At 43.9% G+C, this 21113-nt stretch overlaps 1 protein-coding gene across 2 annotated transcripts in view; it reads right to left on the reverse strand.

Annotated features, from left to right (window-relative positions):
• Window positions 1-19751, reverse strand: part of LOC127593738 (oocyte zinc finger protein XlCOF6.1-like) — a 653221-nt gene extending 633470 nt beyond the window's left edge. Inside the window, exons 1-3 of one of the 2 annotated variants that reach the window (XM_052055361.1) lie at window positions 19294-19751; window positions 10136-10976; window positions 8692-9547 (exon numbers count right to left, since the gene is read on the reverse strand). In XM_052055361.1, the coding sequence (XP_051911321.1) occupies window positions 9328-9547; window positions 10136-10976; window positions 19294-19402 (1170 nt within the window). In that variant the 5' untranslated portion in view covers window positions 19403-19751 and the 3' untranslated portion in view covers window positions 8692-9327. Of the gene's footprint in view, window positions 1-8691; window positions 9548-10135; window positions 10977-19293 lie in introns of those variants that run through there. The other variant, XM_052055362.1, reaches the window with a different exon arrangement.
• Between the last annotated feature and the right edge of the window lie 1362 nt (window positions 19752-21113).

The raw sequence follows: 21113 nt of genomic DNA on the forward strand, positions 1-21113 counted from the left end.
GCTAAGGGGCGTTTTGTGGCTTACATGTCAACTAGTAAGCCTCAAAATGATCTTACTAGTGAACTAGTGGGCGTTTTGTGGCTTACATGTTCACTAGTAAGTGTCAAAATGACCTTACTAGTTAACTAGTGAGTGTTTTGTGGCTTACATGTTCACTAGTAGGCGTCAAAATGATCTTACTAGTGAACTAGTGAGCGTTTTGTGGCTTACATGTTCACTAGTAAGCCTCAAAATGATCTTACTAGTGGGCACATTTATGGCCTCACATGTTCACTAGTAAGCCTCAAAATGATCTTACTAGTGAACTAGTGGGCACATTTATGGCCTTACATGTTCACTAGTAAGCCTCAAAATGATCTTACTAGTGAACTAGTGGGCATTTTGTGGCTTACATGTCAACTAGTAAGCCTCAAAATGATCTTACTAGTGAACTAGTGGCCGTTTTGCGGCTTACATGTCAACAAGTAAGCCTCAAAATGATCTTACTAATAAACTAGTGGGCGTTTTGTGGCTTACATGTTCACTAGTAAGCGTCAAAATGACCTTACTAGTGAATTAGTGAGCGTTTTGTGGCTTACATGTCAACGAGTAAGCCTCAAAATAATCTTACTAGTGAACTAGTGGGCACATTTATGGCCTTACATGTTCACTAGTAAGCCTCAAAATGATCTTACTAGTGAACTAGTGGCCGTTTTGCGGCTTACATGTCAACAAGTAAGCCTCAAAATGATCTTACTAATAAACTAGTGGGCGTTTTGCGGCTTGCATGTCAACTAGTAAGCCTCAAAATGATCTTACGAGTGAACTAGTGGGTGTTTTGCGGGTTACATGTCAACAAGTAAGCCTCAAAATGATCTTACTAGTGAACTAGTGGGCGTTTTGTGGCTTACATGTTAACTAGTAAGCGTCAATATGACCTTACTAGTGAACTAGTGGGCACATTTATGGCCTTAAATGTTCACTAGTAAGCCTCAAAATGATCTTACTAGTGAACTAGTGGGCGTTTTGTGGCTTACGTGTTCACGAGTAAGGGTCAAAATGATCTTACTAGTGAACTAGTGGGCGTTTTGCGGCTTGCATGTCAACTAGTAAGCCTCAAAATGATCTTACTAGTGAACTAGTGGGCACATTTATGGCCTTACATGTTCACTAGTAAGCCTCAAAATGATCTTACCAGTGAACTAGTGGGCGTTTTGCGGCTTACATGTAAACTAGTAAGCCTCAAAATGATCTTACTAGTGAACTAGTGGGCATTTTGTGGCTTACATGTCAACTAGTAAGCCTCAAAATGATCTTACTAGTGAACTAGTGGGCACATTTATGGCCTTAAATGTTCACTAGTAAGCCTCAAAATGATCTTACTAGTGAACTAGTGGGCGTTTTGTGGCTTTCATGTTCACGAGTAAGGGTCAAAATGATCTTACTAGTGAACTAGTGGGCGTTTTGCGGCTTGCATGTGAACTAGTAAGCCTCAAAATGATCTTACGAGTGAACTAGTGGGCGTTTTGCGGCTTACATGTCAACAAGTAAGCCTCAAAATGATCTTACTAAAGAACTAGTGGGCGTTTTGCGGTTTACATGTCAACTAGTAAGCCTCACAATGATCTTACTAGTGAACTAGTGGGCATTTTGTGGCTTACATGTCAACTACTAAGCCTCAAAATGACCTTACTAGTGAACTAGTGGGCACATTTATGGCCTTACATGTTCATTAGTAAGCCTCAAAATGATCTTACTAGTGAACTAGTGAGCGTTTTGTGGCTTACATGTTCACTAGTAAGTGTCAAAATGACCTTACTAGTGAACTAGTGAGTGTTTTGTGGCTTACATGTTCACTAGTAGGCGTCAAAATGATCTTACTAGTGAACTAATGGGCACATTTATGGCCTTACATGTTCACTAGCAAGCCTCAAAATGATCTTACTAGTGAACTAATGGGCGTTCTGTGGTTTACATGTTCACGGGTAAGCGTCAAAATGATTTTACTAGTGAACTAGTGGCCGTTTTGTGGCTTACATGTTCACTAGTAAGCCTCAAAATGATCTTACTAGTGAACTAGTGGGCGTTTTGTGGCTTACATGTTAACTAGTAAGCGTCAAAATGACCTTACTAGTGAACTAGTGACAATTTGTGGCTTACATGTTCGCGAGTAAGCGTCAAAATGACCTTACTAGTGAGCTAAGGGGCGTTTTGTGGCTTACATGACAACTAGTAAGCCTCAAAATGATCTTACTAGTGAACTAGTGGGTTCTTTTGTGGCTGACATGTTCACTAGTAAGCGTCACAATGACCTTACTTGTGAACTAGTGAGCGTTTTGTGGCTTACATGTTCACTAGTAAGCGTCAAAATGATCTTACTAGTGAACTAGTGGGCGTTTTGTGGCTTACATGTCAACTAGTTAGCCTCAAAATGATCTTACTAGTGAACTAGTCGGCACATTTATGGCCTTACATGTTCTCTAGTAAGCCTCAAAATGATCTTACTAGTGAACTAGTGGGCACATTTATGGCCTTACATGTTCACTAGTAAGCCTCAAAATGATCTTACTAGTGAACTAGTGGGCACATTTATGGCCTTACATGTTCACTAGTAAGCCTCAAAATGATCTTACTAGTGAACTAGTGGGCATTTTGTGGCTTACATGTCAACTAGTAAGCCTCAAAATGATCTTACTAGGTAACTAGTGGCCGTTTTGCGGCTTACATGTCAACAAGTAAGCCTCAAAATGATCTTACTAATAAACTAGTGGGCGTTTTGTGGCTTACATGTTCACTAGTAAGCGTCAAAATGACCTTACTAGTGAATTAGTGAGCGTTTTGTGGCTTACATGTCAACGAGTAAGCCTCAAAATGATCTTACTAGTGAACTAGTGGGCACATTTATGGCCTTACATGTTCACTAGTAAGCGTTTTTTTCTATTCTCTAAAATATTCTGGATCTTTTATTTTTCTTCGAGGCATCATTTTTGTCTAGAATTCTCCTGTGGTGTTCTTACTGTGTATGCTAATGTTATCTTTTGCTTGATCATATCATATTTACTAGTTCTTTTTTTAATCTCTCATCATTAGGTTCAGCAGCTTTTGTTCTTTAGAAAACGTTTGAATGGCAAGTTTTCCTTCTTACATGCATTCTCAATGCACAGTGTCCTCCATGTTCAAGCTTTGATACTTCCTGGTTATTCTTCTCGATGGACAACATTTGTCGTACAGTGAAGTGAAAAGTGACAAAAGAAATGCTTCCTCGCAAAGATTTGGATCTTCATTTGAGTACGTAAATCTAAGATCAGTTTTTATTTTTCTAAATGCATCTTTAAGGCAGCAAGAGTATGCTGTCTTCCAGGTTTTAGACCCAGAGTTAGCTTTGGCAGGAGTTGAACTCTGTATGATCAGGCAGCTGCAGGCATCGAGATCAAAAGGCAGATACTACTGCGAAAGTCATCCTGAGAGAGTGGTTTCTCAAGTATGGTGTGCCAGAACGCCTACACTCACACCAAGGCCGGAATTTTGAAAGTGCTGTCGTGGCTGAGTTGTGGAAGTTCTATGGAGTGAAGAAGACCCGAACCACACCCCATCACCCCCAAGGCAATCCGCAGTGTGAAAGGTTCAACCGAACCCTACATGATCTTCTATGTATGCTTCCCCCTGAAAAGAAACGCCAAAGGCCGGAATACCTGTCCGAGTTGGTCTATGCATGTAATGTGACTCCACACTCAACCACGGGACATTCACCCCATTACTTGTTGTTTGGCATCCATCCTCACCTTCCAGTGGATGCCTTGCTTGGCCAAAAGCAACAAGTCAAAGATGATACAGTCGACTGGCTTGTGGTACACCAGGAACGACTCAGAGATACACATGCCAGGGCAAGAGAGGTGACTGAAAGCAAAGCGGCTGAGAGAATAGCCCAGCAACAGGAGAAAGTCTACTGTCCACCTGTTGATGTGGGTGAACTCGTGTACCTATGTTTCAGCCCTCTCTGAAGAAATAAGATACAGGATGCATGGGCATCGACCATTGTACAAGGTTGTGGACAAGGTACAAGGTGGTACAAGGAACCACCTACACAATAGAGAGTCTAGATCAGCAATGTCCAAAGTCCGGCCCAGGGGCCAAATCCGGCCCGCGTTCGAATTTCATCCGGCCCTCGGCCCCTGTCATAAAATCAGTGCCGTCTGGCCCGCAGTTTGGGCACAATGGAACACGTGTTGCATTGACTGAGGTCTCGTAGACTGGGGAGTGATGTTTCATAGAGTACTGCTTCCCTCTAGTGGCTAAATGAGTAATAGCATTCACTAAATGAATAATAGCATTTAGACACTAGAGGGCATCACTCACGAGTTAACAAGACATCACTCCGTGTTTATATTGACTGATATGTCATATTTCAAATGATCCTTGCAGTTGTGGATATGTGTATTGCTTGTTCATTTTCCTGTTGTTCGAGTCAAAGGTTTTGTGACTATTGAAAAGTCATGGTGATACATTTTATGTTTCAAATCAATCAATTTGCACTCAGGAGACTTCTGTTTAAGAAAAAGTCAAGTGAATAAGCAGTTGCATGTGATATACCTGTTTCAAATGAACCAAAAGAAATTCTTAAGATTGTTGAAATTAAAATAAAAATGGAAATGTGAAACAGAGTGGCTTACTAAAATTTGTTGAACAATATTGTTGTTCAATGTAAAGAATGTCAGCCAAGGTCGGCCCCCCGACATTTTACCACATAAAATCTGGCCCCCTTGGCAAAAAGTTTGGACACCCCTGCCTTAAACTTTTGTGAATTTTTTTTTGCTGCCATCTCAAACTTTCATCCGCGCGATTCCTCAGTTTGCGGACTAAAATAGCAACCCGCATGCGCACATAACGTTATCTGTTGCACTCCCCCCAACACAGAAAACAAAACAAAACGAAAGTAAATTAGAAGAAAGACACACACACCACAGCACATCACAAACACACATACAGGCACAGTGAAATCGCGTTGATCACACAGTCAACTCATGTGCGGTGACTTTAATGGTTAAACTATTTTTCGGTACCGTTAAAATGACGCCACAGAAACGACACGCTCCCCGGTAACGATTGGTACCGTGAAATCCTCAGGCTTGCCGTAGTTTTTGTTTGTTTATTTGATTTTTTGTGTCCCAAAAACGCACATTATTTGGAACTGTGCGTCCCATGGGAAAATTCTCGGACGCGGGACGCAGAGGTAACAAGATGGCTGAATCTCTAAACATTCTCTGAGTACTACTATTATTACCACTAATACTACATTAATTAATACCTTCAACTTCACAATGATAATAAATAATTATAAAATATATTTATAAATAGTCGGACTTGCCTCCACACACAGCCTGGGTTCTGGTACCAGTTCTCTCGAGAGGGGTTGGACTCTCTTCCTCTCTGGAGTTGCTCACGGTGAGAGGCGCAGAGCAGGTGTGGTCTTGCTCATTGCCCACCGGCTCAGTGCCTGTACATTGGGGTTCACACCGGTAGACGAGAGGGTTGCCTCCCTCCGCCTTCAGGTGGGAGGACGGGTCCTGACTGTTGTTTGTGCATATGCACCAAACAGTAGCTCAGCATGCCCACCCTTTTTGGAGTCCTTGGAGGGTGTGCCGGAGAGTACTCCTGCTGGGGACTCCCTTGTTCTACTGGGGGACTTCAATGCTCACGTGGGCAATGACAGTGAGACTCGAGTGGTGTTTTGTTATTGGACTTCTGTGTTCCTCACAGACTGTCCATAACGAACACCTTGTTCAAATATTTGCACTTGGCACCAGGACACCCTAGGCTGTAGTTCGATGATCAACCTTGTGGTTGTATCATCGGATTTGCGGCCGCATGTTTTGGACACTCGGGTGAAGAGAGGGTTGGAGGTGTCACTGATCACCACCTGGTGGTGGGTAGGCTCCGATAGTGGGGGAAGATGCCGGTCCGTCCTAGCAGACCCAAACGTATTGTGAGGGTTTGTTGAGAGCATCTGGCGGAATCCCCTGTCCGAAGGAGTTTCAACTCCCACCTCCGACAGAGCTTTTCCCATGTTCTGGGGGAGGTGGGGGACATTGAGTCCGAGTGGACCATGTTCCGTGCCTCTATTGTTGAGGCGGCCAATCTGAGTTGTGGCCGTACAACCAACAGGTGGTTGGTGCCTGTCGTGGCGGCAACCCTCGTACTCGCTGGTGTTCACCAGCAGTAAGGGATGTCGTCAAGCTGAAGAAGGAGTCCTATCGAGCCTTTATGGCCTGTGGGACCCTAGAGGCAGCTGACAGGTATCGACTGGCCAAGCAGAACGCAGCTTCGGTGGTCGCCGAGGCAAAAACCCGAGCGATCCAGACGGCTTCGGGGAAATTCTGGTCCACCGTCCGACGTGTCAGGAGGGGGAAGCAGTGCACCACTAACACTGTGTACAGTGGGGATGGGGCGCTGCTGACTTCGACTCGGGACGTTGTGAACCGGTGGGCAGAGTACTTCGAAGACCTCCTCAACTCCACCAACACGTCTTCCTTGGAGGAAGCAGAGTCTGAGGACCCTGAGGTGGACTCTCCTATCTCTGTGGTTGAAGTCACCGATGTTGTTAAAAAGCTCCTCGGTGACAAGGCCCCGGGGTTGGATGAGATCCGCCCGGAGTTCCTCAAGGCTCTGGATGTTGTGGGGCTGTCCTGGTTGACACGCCTCTGCAACATCGCGTGGCCAACGGGGAGAGTGCCTCTGGATTGGCAGACCGGGGTGGTAGTCCCTCTTTTTAAAAAGGGGGACCGGAGGGTGTGTTCCAACTACAGAGGGATCACACTCCTCAGCCTCCCTGGTAAGGTCTATTCAGGGGTGCTGGAGAGGAGGGTCCGTCAGGAAGTCGAGCCTCAGTTTGACGAGGAGCCGTGTGGTTTTCGTCCCAGCCGTGGAACAGTGCACCAGCTCTACACCCTTAGCAGGGTCCTCGAGGGTATGTGGGAATTCACCCAACCAGTCTACATGTGTTTTGTGGACTTGGAGAAGGCCTTTGACTGTGTCCCTCGGGGAGTTCTGTGGGGGGTGCTTCGAGGGTATGGGGTACCGAACCCCCTGATACGGGCTGTTCGGTCACTATACCACCGATGTCAGAGTTTGGTTCGCATTACCGGCAGTAAGTCGGAATCGTTTCCAGTGGGGGTAGAACTCCGCCAAGGCTGCCCTTTGTCGCCGATTCTGTTCATAACCTTTATGGACAGAATTTCTAGGTGCAGACGAAGCGTTGAGGGGTCCGTTTTGGTGGCCTCAGTACTATTGCATCCCTGCCTTTTGCAGATGATGTGGTGCTGTTGGCTCCTTCAAACAGGGCTCTTCAACTCTCACTGGAGTGTTTCGCAGCCGAATGTGAAGCGGTTGGGATGAAAATCAGCACCTCCTAATCTGAAACCATGGTCCTCAGTCGGAAAAGGGTAGAGTACCCCCTCCGGGTCGGGGGGGAGATCTTGCCCCAGGTGGAGGAGTTTAAGTATCTTGGGGTCTTGTTCACGAGTGAGGGCAGGAGGGAGCGAGAGATCGACAGGCGGATCGGTGCAGCTTCTGCTGTGATGCGGGCATTGTATCGGTCTGTCGTGGTGAAGAAGGAGCTGAGCCAATGGGCGAAGCTCTCAATTTACCGGTCGATCTACGTTCCAACCCTCATCTATGGTCACGAGCTATGGGTCGTGACCGAAAGAACGAGATCCCGGATACAAGCGTCTGAAATGAGTTTTCTCCGCAGGGTGTCCGGGCTCTCCCTTAGATAAGGTGAGAAGCCTGGTCATCCGGGAGGGGCTCAGAGTCGAGCCGCTTCTCCTCCACATCGAGAGGAGCCAGATGGGGTGGCTTGGGTATCTGATTCTGATGCCTCCTGAACGCCTCCCTGGTGAGGTGTTCCGGGCATGTCCCACCGGGAGGAGACCCCAAGGAAGACCCAGGACATGCTGGAGAGACTATGTCACCCAGCTGGCCTGGGAACGCCTTGGGATCCCCCGGGGAGAGCTGGAAGAAGTAGCTCGGGAGAAGGAAGTCTGGGCTTCCCTGCTAAAGCTGTTGCCCCCGCGACCCGGCCCCGGGATAAGCGGTAGAAGATGGATGGATGGATGGATTTTAAATTATAATTTTTTTAATCATTTGAGTATTTGATGCCATTGTTGTTGTTTTATAAAGACTTAATTATTATTATACACCTTTGTGAAAGTTTTTGAAACATTCATATTACAGGTTAATTTGTGTCTGCGATTGGATGGCAACCAGTTCAAGGTGTCCAGCGCGTACTGCACGAGAGTCCAGGTTTTCAGGTGCGTCTATTCAATGTGGGTACCAAAATGACTGGCAGAAAATGGAACAGATAAAAACAGACTTTGTCGATTTGTTTCCCAGGAGACGGTTGTCTGGCTGGAGAAAACAAAATCCAAGTGGATGAAAGTGTGAAACTTGTGGCAATGACGAGAGCGATGTGTTCCGGGCGCCATGACGAGGCCTCTGAAAGAGGAGCTTCCAGACCTTGAGCACAGAGGTATTTTCATTCCTGTGGACTGTGGCACAGACTGGATCAGAAGAAGTCCAGGGGTGTTCCAGGAAGCGGTGCAGACAAATGACAATTATACTGAAACCAGAAAAGTTCAAACTGAGACAAAGTGAGTAATTTTTCAGTTATATTTTATTTAAAAAAAAAAAGCATAACATGTAAAAAATAACTGCGCGTACATTTGTAGTACTTTATTCATGGCCTAAATGACACAGGATTGAAACATTCACATTTATATAAAATGCCCTCAAATTAGCATTTTGTGCACGAATTAAATTAATGTTTTTTCGTCGCTCATTAAAAAACAACCTCCACATCCCAACTGCCCTTTCAACTTTGAGCACCTACAAAGGTGATTGACAGCAAGTGGGTGGGGAGAAATGAAGACATGTCATAAAATTGAAGACAGAATACATTTTATACGATTTAAAAATGGTTCAAATTTGAGGAGGGAAAAAAACAAGAACTATTACAAATGGCCAAACCTTTGTAAACATGATAAAACAAACTATATTTAAAAACCTCATATCACAACCAAATGAAAACAAACACCCACAAAGAATCCAAAAGTATTATAGCCCTGAGGAAAATGCTAGATTTTGTAATTAGATAAAACAAAATTTATTTTCAATGCAGCCAAGGGAAAGAAAAGTTCAGCATCCCGATAAAAAGGAACTTACAATCAGCCTTGGTGCATGAAATCATGAAGCCTGCACAGATGCAAGCTGAAAACTTAATTGATAACTGTTCATCTTATCAACATACTTGTGATTCTTAATCTGATGCTCCCACAAGAATCTTTGGCCACAAACTCAGCACACAAAATGTTTCTCACAAGCGTGGGTTCTTGTGTGTATTTTTAAGGTTCCTTTTCGAGAGAATCTTTGGCCACAAATTGAGCACGAAAAAGGTTTCTCACCACTGTGAGTTCTTGTGTGCTTTGGTAAGTCTCCCTTCTGAGAGAATCGTTGGCCACAAATTGAACAGGCAAAAGGTTTCTCACCAGTGTGGGTTCTTGTGTGATTTATTAAGGTTCCCTTCTGAGAGAATCTTTTGCCACAAACTGAGCAACCAAAAGGTTTCTCACCAGTGTGAGTTTTTGTGTGGTTTATTAAGGTTCCCTTCTGAGAGAATGTTTTGCCACAAACTGAGCAAGCAAAAGGCTTCTCAGCAGTGTGTGTACTTGTGTGATGCATCAAGTGATCTTTCTGAGAGAATCTTTGACCACGAGCTGTGCTCGAAAGAAGTTTCTCACCAGTATGGCTTCTTACGTGCATTTTGAAGCTTGCCCTACAAGAGAATCTTTGGCCGCAAATTAAGCAGGCATAAGGTTTCTCACCAGTGTGTGCTCTGGTGTGCTTTTTTAAGGTTCCCTTCTCAGAGAATCTTTGGCCACAATCTGAGCAGGCAAAAGGTTTCTCACCAGTGTGGGTTTTTGTGTGCCTTTTTAAGCTTTCCCTCCAACGGAATACTTGGCCACAAACTAAGCAGGAAAAGGGTTTCTCACCAGTGTGGGTTCTAATGTGATCTGTTAAGGTTCCCTTACAAGAGAATTTCCGGCCACAGTCTGAGCAAGTGAATGGTTTCTCACCAGTGTGGGTATTTGTGTGAATTTTTAAGCTTTCCTTCCAAGAGAATGTTTGGCCACAAACTAAGCAGGTAAAAGGTTTCTCACCAGTGTGGGTTCTTACGTGCTTCTTTAAGTTTGCCTTCACAGAGAATATTTTGCCACAATATGAGCAGGCAAAAGGTTTCTCACCAGTGTGTGTTCTTATGTGCTTTTTTAAGCATCCCCTCCAACGGAATCTTTGGCCACAAACTAAGCAGGAAAAGGGTTTCTCACCAGTGTGTGTTCTTATGTGAGCTGTTAAGGTTCGCTTAAAAGAGAATTTCTGGCCACAGTCTGAACAGGTGAACGGTTTCTCACCAGTGTGTGTTCTGGTGTGTAATTCCAAAAGACTTTTATAAGCATACATTTTCCCACAGTGAGAACATTTCCAGGGTTTGTTGCCTGTGTTACATGTCAGATCATCTTCAGACTCATCCTCCTCCTCCTTCTCCTCATCATCTGTATTTGACGATGTATTGTCACTATCTGATAGTGGAGCTAAGAGGCCATCTGCTTTTGATTCTTCCTGAGGGTTTCCAACACCGTTTGTTGTCATGTGTTGACATGAGCTGCTGCTTGGAGCCTCTCTGTCCACCTCATTTATACTTTCCAGAAGGACGCCAGCAAATGGCCCCTTGCTGATAATCTCCTCCTCCTCCTCCTCCTCTTTGATGTCAGGGGGCTCATCCACCTCCACTTTCGTGTATGGGTGCTGTAGCGCCTCCTCTTTAATATATTGGGCCTGCTGCTCCTCTTCCTCTTTCAAGTGGGAGACCTCTTTTTTCTCATCTTCCTCTTTAATGTGAGAAGGCTCTGCATCCAGCTGCTCAGGACAAACATCTTTGGTGATGTCTGAAAGACACAAGAAGACAAACGTGTGGAATTATGGTTAGGTCATTGGTGTCAAACATACGGCCCACCAAGGAGGTTCGATCAGGCCCGCGGGATCATTTAAAAGTGAAAAAATGCATAAAAGACACGGAACGGATATTTTTAATAAGGTGCAAATTGTGGAGTATCCGCTAGGCGACAGACTGTTGTCTGACAACGTTGTCTTGATCAAAGAAAGACAACAGCAGAAAAGACAGAGAGCTGAGTCAGACCCAACACAGCAGACACCTTCAAGGACGTGTGAATACTTTTTTACACATTTAATAGCACTCTCCTTAGTTAGTAAGGTGTAGGCAGGGAGATTTTATATGCACGTGGAAATATTTAAAAAAAATCACTTCTTTATAAATCTTGTTTTATCTTAAAATGCATTACTATATTTTTCACGACCAATTGTTAGTTTAGTGCCTTTGCACAGTCAGTGGGATCAGTTGCAATGCATATATGTGAATGATAAAAGTAAATTCCACATTTGTCTAATGGAGGAGTGTCAAAATCAAATGGACGGAGGGCCAAATAAAAAAAATTGCTGCAAGCTGAGGGCCAGACTGATTGAATGTTCATTGAAAAATGTAACAATTATGACATACAGTTTATTGAACCAAATTTAATCGACTGAAAACCTAACAAATACATTCCAATATGACAGTGTTGTGTCCAAGGACCGGCAACCCGAGGCCAAGGACTTGACTCCGAGACCAAGGCCAAGACCAAGGACTTGAAAAATTTTCTGAGGCAAGGCCAAGGACTTGAGAAATGTTCCGTTTGATGTTTGAAAATGATGCATTAACAACGAACATTACATCAGTAGCTGTGTACTCCAGATTTATTTAAAAAAAAAAAAAAAGGATCTGAAACTGGTGTACTCATGTGGCATCATCAGAGTATTTTTTCCAATCTCACACTGCAAAGATTAATTGACTGGTAATCATTGATACAGGTAAGTATTGATGTGGCTTGACATCCTCTTCCCAAGACGATGCATGTGTAATCTACGATCAATTTGACGAAAGAATTTAACACACATCATGAGTTCTACCAACAGTGAAAATTAGCATTACTACACCTTGTGACGAGTGTTTTATTTATAAAGTTACCACGCTACAACCAGTAAATTATAGAATAACCAATACTGTTTCATAATATTTTTCATAACGATTAGCCTACAAATCTAATGACCAACTTGCCTCGTAATCGTGCCTCTCGTCGTATCTTGCTCTCGCGTTCTGTGCATATGTGGTATATGGTTTTTGCTGCTTCGCTGGTCTTCAAAAAACACTCGGTGATCGGTGGCTGTTTCCCGACGAATGAGCACTTCAGGGACCACGGCTGATTGGGAAAAGATTTTATTCAACCAATGTCAGAGTGAAGTCTTTCCAAAAAGTTGAGTGGCCCAAGGCATGGATGTAAAAAAGCCCCCCAACCCCTGTCAGGCCCGTATCTTTTATACCTGGCAAGGAGCTGATGTCATGGCTTTGTGCACCAGCTGCGTTTTTCAATCTACTAGTTTACTTCAGTCCTAAAAAAAGGAGATCTTGACCAGCGCTGTTGGTGATGGACGACAACAGCCACTTTACCTTATTATAGGATTGCACACACTGCTGAAACTGGATTCTCCCTGACCAGCAAATATAGAATAGAATCGTGTTACTGACGCCAGGTGGACATTCTAAGGCCACCTACAGGAATAGAGAGGGAATTCCAAATTACACTTCACATACATTCCAGGTGAGTTTAGTGATACAGCCTTTGGACGATTCAGACTAAAAATCAGACTGGCATTACCATTTCTTAAATATCGTAATACATTTGTGACGTTTTTTTCGCCGCCATCTCAAACTTTCAGCCGCGCGATTCCTCAGTTTGCGGACTAAAATAGCAACCCACATGCGCACATAACGTTATCTGTTGCACCCCCCTCCCAACACTGAAAACAAACAAAAGTAAATTAGAAGACACACACACCACACCACAAACACACATACAGTGAAATCACGTTGATCACACAGTCAATTCAAGTGCGGTAAATTTTATAATTAAACTATTTTTAGGTACCGTTAAAATGACGCCACGGAAACGACACGCTACCGGTAACGATTGTTACCGTGAAATCCTCAGGCTTGCTACCGGGCTGCCCACTATTATTACCACTACCACGAATACTACATTAATTAATACCTTCAAATTCACAATAATAATAAATAATTAAATCAACCATAGGCGGCGCGGTAGTCCAGTCGTTAGCACGTCGGCTTCACAGTGCAGAGGTATCGGGTTCGATTCCAGCTCCGGCCTCCCTGTGTAGAGTTTGCATGTTCTCCCCGGGCCTGCGTGCGTTTTCCCCGGGTGCTCCGGTTTCCTCCCACGTTCCAAAAACATGCGTGGCAGGCTGATTGAACACTCCAAATTGTCCCTAGGTGTGAGTGTGAGCGTGGATGGATGTTCGTCTCTGTGTGCCCTGCGATTGGCTGGCAACCGATTCAGGGTGCCCCCCGCCTACTGCCCGGAGACAGCTGGGATAGGCTCTAGCACCCCCCGCGACCCTAGTGAGGATCAAGCGGTTCGGAAGATGAATGACTGAATAAATCAACCATGACTTTAAACTATGTATTATCAATATTCATTACTCTAAACATGAGAAAGCATTCAGCAAGCATAACTGGAATCGAGCAAAAGGACTTCAAATCCCGACGGCCAAACCCGGAAGTGAAGTGCCGACATTATTGACTCCAGCTGTAACACAAATTACTTGGTTCAAACAAACATTCCAGTGCGACCTCATAAACGTGACGGCTCTGCAAAAATAACTAAATAAAAGACACCACTGTTATAGAAAGGCTTTACATGCCATTTAAACTGACAATCGCGAACAGAACGTACCGTGATTGAAACTAACTGTGATGCCGCTCTTTACACGTTGTACTGACTATCAGTGGCAGCCCCGCCCCTCTTAAAGCGCCAGATGAAGTCATCAACGTGGGTTTCCCTGGACGGATTTGTTTGATTTCTTCATGATTTTTGTGGTCCTCTGGCCCACTTTATATCTGTGGACGAACGATTAGAGGCTCTAATCCCTCGTTGTGTCTGAGGACCGGCAACCTGAGGCCAAGGCTAAGGCCAAGGACCAAGGACTTGACTCCAAGGCCAAGGACCGCCCTTCGGTCCTCGAGCGGGTCCTCAAGGCCAAGGACCGGCTCGAAGAACACATCAGTGCAATATGATCAGATAAATAAAGCAACATTTTCTTATGGCTTTGTCAGTAAACTTTTAATTCTCAACAGGCACAAAAAACAAATTTCCCTTGTATAAAAATATCCACAACATGAATGAAAGAAGCCGGTTTTATTAAGGCACCATCAATAGTCCATATTTTCTCTTTTAGCAAAAGTAGGCAAATTTTCCTCGAGGACAAACAAATAATAGCAATTTTTGATCATCCATCCATCCGTTTTCCGAACCGCTTGATCCTCACTAGGTTTGCGGGAGGTGCTGGAGCCTATCCCAGCCGTCTTCGGGCAGTAGGCGGGGGACACCCTGAATGGGTTGCCAGACAATCGCAGGACACACAGAGACGAACAACCATCCACGCCCACACTCACACCTAGGGACAATTTAGAGCCTCCAATCAGCCTGCCATGCATGTTTTTGGAATGTGGGAGGAAACCGGAGCACTAACCACTGGACTACCGGGCCGCCCTTTTTGATCATTCACTCAAATAAAATATTTTAAAAACATAATTGGATTGAAATACACTAAAATAAAGTGTAAACATTTATTAACCAAAAACAACACTATCTTCAAGGAGAAGTAACATGCAGTTAAAGCAAATACAGTATTATACTTTAATTTTTCCACTTGAACTGAGTAAAAACTCTTAATATGTGATTGCACAGCAATCCTGTATTCCCTTCTTTGAGGCCGATACTTGGTGGTGTCGCATCTGCTCTACAAGTTTATCAATATTTGGGATCAGGCTCTGACCTAAGCCAATCCTCAAAATTGGGTGAATGTGTTCAGCAGAAAGTCGAGTTCTGTGTGATGTTTTGTTTAGCTTCATCCAAAAAAAAAAGTTTTTCACACAGGTATGTGCTGCCAAACATCGACAACGTTTGAGCAGCCTGGATGCGCAGCTGGGCCATTGTGTCTGGGAGGAAACGGGCAAACTGCACAGCACCCACTGCCGTATCTTTTTTATGCGCTATAGTTGTGTCATGCATTGGATGTAAAGCCAAAAACTCTGTCACGCTTAGGCTGGAGTCCACTCCGCGGATGAAAATTGACAACTGGGCAACGTCAGCGTTCTCATCCACAGCCAAGGAATATGCGATGACATCTTTTACGTTTTTCACAAGCTGCTCTTTTAGATAGATGGACAACTGCTCTACTCGCTTGGCAATGGTGTTTCTGCTTATGCTCACGTTTAAAAAGAGTTGTTTTTTTTTCGGGGCAAACTTCGTCACAAACTTGAACTCATTTACACCCTTTGACGTATAAATTAATTAGCGCATAGCCGCTCCCTCTCCATGACGTATTAATACGTCAATCACGTGTTTTCATGGGGGAGGGTGAAAGAGAGTCTGATGCAACTTCTCAACACAGGATTAGGCTTGACGGCATTGTTAAATGGTAAAAAAAATTGGCCATCAGGTCGCAGTGGTGCAAAAATCAACCAGGATCACGCTGCAGAAGTAGTAGAAAGGGCGTACAGTGAAGGAGGGGCTTATGTGGATAGTGGATTGGAACATTAGCAACTAGCAACGATGGAGAAAAGGAAATAACTAACTAAAAACGTTTTTTTTTTTTCGGTATAAAAGCGCCCTCGAAACAAAACAACAAAGCAGATGGTGTTTGTGTGGAAGAGAAATTGACGCTTCGGTCACTAATCGAAAGCGGCACCCGCCAAACAAACGTCGGCCTGCACAAACATGGCGTGCTACACGCAGCCCGCATAGCTCACGCCAAGTTTCGAGTTCATCGGATGAAGATGAACTTGCTCCACGTCAGCGATCATCGCTTGGCAGAGCATTTTTGTGCCTCCCGATGCCCCACATCGCCCACAAATCGTCTCCCCGGCGACTTCCAGCGATGACGGCAAAGAGGCTGCATTGCTTCGCATGGCCGACGCCGGGCACACGTCAGCGATTCGTTAGAATCGTCTTGTAATGACGCCGGCGAAAACGATGAATTGGAGAGCGATTTGGATCCCTATATGTCGGACGAATACGTGCCTTCGGACATAACGGAAAGCAGCTGAGAGTCCTCGCCAGAGCCGAGGTAACTGCTGACTAGCTTGCAAGTTCCCATTCAAAACTTCATCACTTCCTATGCCTTCTCAGTCACTTTCATGTACCGCTACATTCCCCGCTATACTATGAAGTTGCCAATAACACTAATCATTTATGTACGGTTGATGCATCTCGTAGATGAAAAGGATGAAAATATACGCCGTAAATGTGCTGACTTGCATGTCGCCATGTTTTAAAAAAACAAAACAAAAATACAGGACAAATGTGGTCCGCTCAGCTGTGCTAAAACCACTAGTGTTAAATTCATATTCCATTTCATTTCAAATTGGATGCTGAGCAACGTGGAATGAATAGTGTAAATAGCAGTGTGCGAGCATATATGTGTGTGTGTGAGAGAGATGTTGAAATGTAAGTGGAAAGCAACTATAGAAAAATAAGTGTGGTAATTGTACATACATCTATAAATTACAGATTGTCCAACCAGAAGTCAAAAGATGACGACTCCTCGCTTTGGTGGTGGAAAGAAAGGTAAATAAAATTATAAATTACTTTGCTACAAAAACATTATTTGTAATGTTCTTTTGTAGGAGGAACACATTATTGAGGTATTTGAGCTGTCACAAAAGCAAAAAATAGTGTAAAACTTGAAATGATGCTTGAAATGCATGCTTTTACAAAAAGCTCATTTTCTCTGGATTTCTGCAGAAAATCGGCCTTTTCCGTAAAGATTTGCAGTTTTCTAATGCTGATTGCCAACGAACGGAGAAAGCTAGAAACAAACTTTTTTTTCTGCTGAAAAAAAGAGTCTCACCTTTCTTTTGACAGGTGACATGTATGTATAGCCATAGAACAGAAAATTCTGTGGGCCTTGCAAATCAGTCAAAATTCAGTAAAATGGGAGGGATTGAGGGGGTTGCTCCAGTGAAAGGGGGTGGGATTCAATGAGTTAAGCATACAGTTTTTAATGAAATCCCCCTCCGTAAGTGGCCGGGCTGATTTAGCGATCTCTTCTGCCACAATAAAACTGGCCATGACAGCAGCCTGGCTTTGTGATTTGGCTTTTTGAACAGAGCCTGTGGGCGGCCCGGTAGTCCAGTGGTTAGCACGTCGGCTTCACAGTGCAGAGGTACCGGGTTCGATTCCAGCTCCGGCCTCCCTGTGTAGAGTTTGCATGTTCTCCCCGGGCCTGCGTGCGTTTTCTCCGGGTGCTCCGGTTTTCTCCCACGTTCCAAAAACATGCGTGGCAGGCTGATTGAACACTCCATATTGTCCCTAGGTGTGAGTGTGAGCGTGGATGGATGTTCGTCTCTGTGTGCCCTGCGATTGGCTGGCAACCGATTCAGGGTGCCTCCCGCCTACTGCCCGGAGACAGCTGGGATAGGCTCTAGCACCCCCCGCGACCCTAGTGAGGATCAAGCGGTTCGGAAGATGAATGACTGAATAAATCAACCATGACCACGATTGTTACCGTGAAATCCTCAGGCTTGCTACCGGGCTGCCCACTATTATTACCACTACCACGAATACTACATTAATTAATACCTTCAAATTCACAATAATAATAAATAATTAAATCAACCATAGGCGGCGCGGTAGTCCAGTCGTTAGCACGTCGGCTTCACAGTGCAGAGGTACCGGGTTCGATTCCAGCTCCGGCCTCCCTGTGTAGAGTTTGCATGTTCTCCCCGGGCCTGCGTGCGTTTTCTCCGGGTGCTCCGGTTTCCTCCCACATTCCAAAAACATGCATGGCAGGCTGATTGAACACTCTAAATTGTCCCTAGGTGTGAGTGCGAATGGTTGTTCGTTTCTGTGTGCCCTGCGATTGGCTGGCAACCGATTCAGGGTGTCCCCCGCCTACTGCCCGGAGACGGCTGGGATGGGCTCCAGCACCCCCGCGACCCTAGTGAGGATCAAGCGGTACGGAAGATGAAAGATGAATGAATGAACAGAGCCTGTTGATTTTTGAGGCTTCCATTCAATTCCTAAGCCTTCTGGAGCCCTTGTTCCATGTCCATATTCTTGTTTTTGTTTGCGTGTTTCGTTTCATGATGTCATCTCAGATTACACTCTTTCAATACCGCCAGACTTTCTCAGCACAGAAGACACACGGCTTTTCCAGCTACGTCCGTGAACATGTACTCCGACTCCCACCTTTTTGAAACCCCCGGTTCTCAGTGTCCACCTTCCGTTTTGCCATTTTTGATGGGTATCTGAAAGGTAACGTCACTGTTATGTGAACGACTGCTGCACTCATAAATATTGAAATTAAGCGTCCGACTGCTTGGCGCATCACCGTTGCATTGTGGGAAATGTCGTATTGGTGCGTTTAAAAGATCTTCGGGCTGCCGGCTGGTTCTAATAAACCAAAATCATCGCAGGGGCCACTGAAAACCTCGCGGGCCAGATCCGGCCCGCACGCTAGCACTTTGACATTGGTGGTCTAAGGAACTCAAGTGCTTCATGAAATGTTTTGTAAAAGACATGTTCATTAACGTTCAACCTTTTCCTCGTGCTCTTGTGCTTCTTTAGATCAAAACAAAGGAGAGACATTATTTTGGTTATTCATAGTCGAGTATGGTATAATTGTAATGGTCCGAGGCGCTTGACATCTAACTGAGGCCGTATGTGGCCCACAATGTGAAATAAGTTTGACACCACTGGTTTAGATTTCCAATGAAGGTTATTACAAGAGCCCAATAAATCAAAATGAATTTGTATCACACTTTTCAAAAAATAAAAGTGCAACTCAAAAGAGCAATTAAAACATTAAAATTGTAACATAAAAACAGAACCTTTCCCCTCCCTCCCCAACATGCACATGTACAAATCACAAGATCCCTCTGAGCGCGTGGTGCGCGCACGCGCACGCACACGCACACAAAATCGTTTCCAAAAATTAAGAACGCAGCACTCAAGTGAAGGAAAGATAACTGTGAGAAAAGAAAAAAGGTAATTCGTCGTTAAATGGTTAATAATGACAGGAAGAAAAGTAGGTCGTGACCGAGAGTGAAAGAACGAGTAATGACCAAACCTGCTCCGCGTGAGCCTAATCGAGATCGAAAATTGTTGAAAACAGCCCCGCTGTCCTCTTTTGCCCAACAAGGTTGCTCCTCGTATTCCGCCTTTCTTCTTGTGCGCATTTTTGGGGAAAATCACAACACTTTCCGTTCACACTTGATCTCTGCTTTACGAGGCAGCGGCTAGCAAGCGAGGCCAAGTAAGCTAAGCTAAGTAAGCTAAATTAGGCCCCGAAGCTTGAGATTTTGATGTTATAGTCCAATAAGGCACTGATGGGTGTCCTGTGTCGAGGCTCAGGTGCGTTTAGCTGTAATTCGAGAAGCAATAAATGTTGGTTATTTTTCTTTTCTTAATGTTATTTTTTGAAACTGAAGCCGTGTTGTCGTGTGGCGTGCGGAGGTCCAGCTACAGCTAGAGAAAAACGATCTACGGCAAAGCCCGTGGGACAAACTTTAAGGCAACAATCGACTCGGCTCGACTCGTAATATGTATTCAAAACTTTAAAATAAGAATAGACTTATAAGCTGCGTTTGAATAGTAAATCACAATATTAATATTATTATTTTAAATGGCCCCTGTCTTATTTTAAAGGTTTTTAATACTATTTAAATGCTAACTCAACATTTACTCAAGATTCTTTTCTACACTCACACTTGGAAATAATGTGCATGTTTTTTTTAATGATGTCAGTTTTAAAATTATTTGATTCTAAAAAATTGTCTTTTGATTAAAAACATGAGAGCGCATCAAAGAGAATCGATACATGTATCAAATCATGTATTATTGTAGAGCTTGCTCAGAAGGAAATGGCACATTTGCAGTCCTGACATGTTCATTCAAATGTGTGTAAACGGGAACAACAAAGTAAATGCATCACACCTTCTCAAAGTGAATCATTTCCCACTCCAAGTCTTGAAAATCCAATATATTTTTCTTCCTGTGGAGAAATGCAGACTCATAGTAGAAATGCTTTCCAGAATCGGAATGTCATGAAATAATTTAGTTCAAAATATTAGTGAATGATGTTTACATGCTACAACACAGCAACACTGTGTGATTTACACCGGGACAGAATTGTTGGTATCTCCCTGTTAATGAAAGCAAAGCCTACAGTGTTAGCCAAAAATAGCTGCTGAGAGGTGCAGAGTCTCACCGGAAGTTGAAAACAATCAGTTGATTGATGTGATTGCCTCTGCAAACAAATATTAAGTTCGGGGTACCGTCATTTTTGTCCAGGCTGGTTTCATGATTTTGTAAAATAACATTATTGAATAGTAAGGGTGTGGAAAATAATCGATATTAATCGATACATCGATGCGCACGTGCGCTATGCGAGTGAATCGGCTCATTCACTGGGTATGACGCGATTGACGGGTGAAATCGAGATTCATCGCGATGCATTGGTGGCAGTGGCGTGCGGTGAGATTCATGGTTGGTGAGGCACCGACTCCTTTAGTGTCAGATTTACAAATGTATCAACCAAAAACAGTAGCTTATTCAATTGGCTACTGATTATTTCATATCCAAAATTTGACCCCATGGGTAAAAATACAATATTTTATTGTATTTTTCTTAGACCAATTTATTTTGTTATAAGATTTTGACAGGCTCTGCAGTTTGGTGTCATCAAAATGTTGTGACATCTCATTAAATTTTGTACAGTCGACCAAATCGAGGAAAGCTAGCTCACAAAATGATCAAACCTAGCTTTCATCTGAACACTGATGTTGACCATAATCTTGTCGAACATTTGTTTTCTCTCATCTCTGACCGACTGATTTCTTCCACTGTTGTTTCGGCCAAGTGTGCTGCATTTCTGCTCAAATCGCTCAT

The sequence above is a fragment of the Hippocampus zosterae genome, chromosome 21 (assembly GCF_025434085.1).
Source record: "Hippocampus zosterae strain Florida chromosome 21, ASM2543408v3, whole genome shotgun sequence".
In the NCBI taxonomy this organism is placed as follows: Eukaryota; Metazoa; Chordata; class Actinopteri; order Syngnathiformes; family Syngnathidae; genus Hippocampus; species Hippocampus zosterae.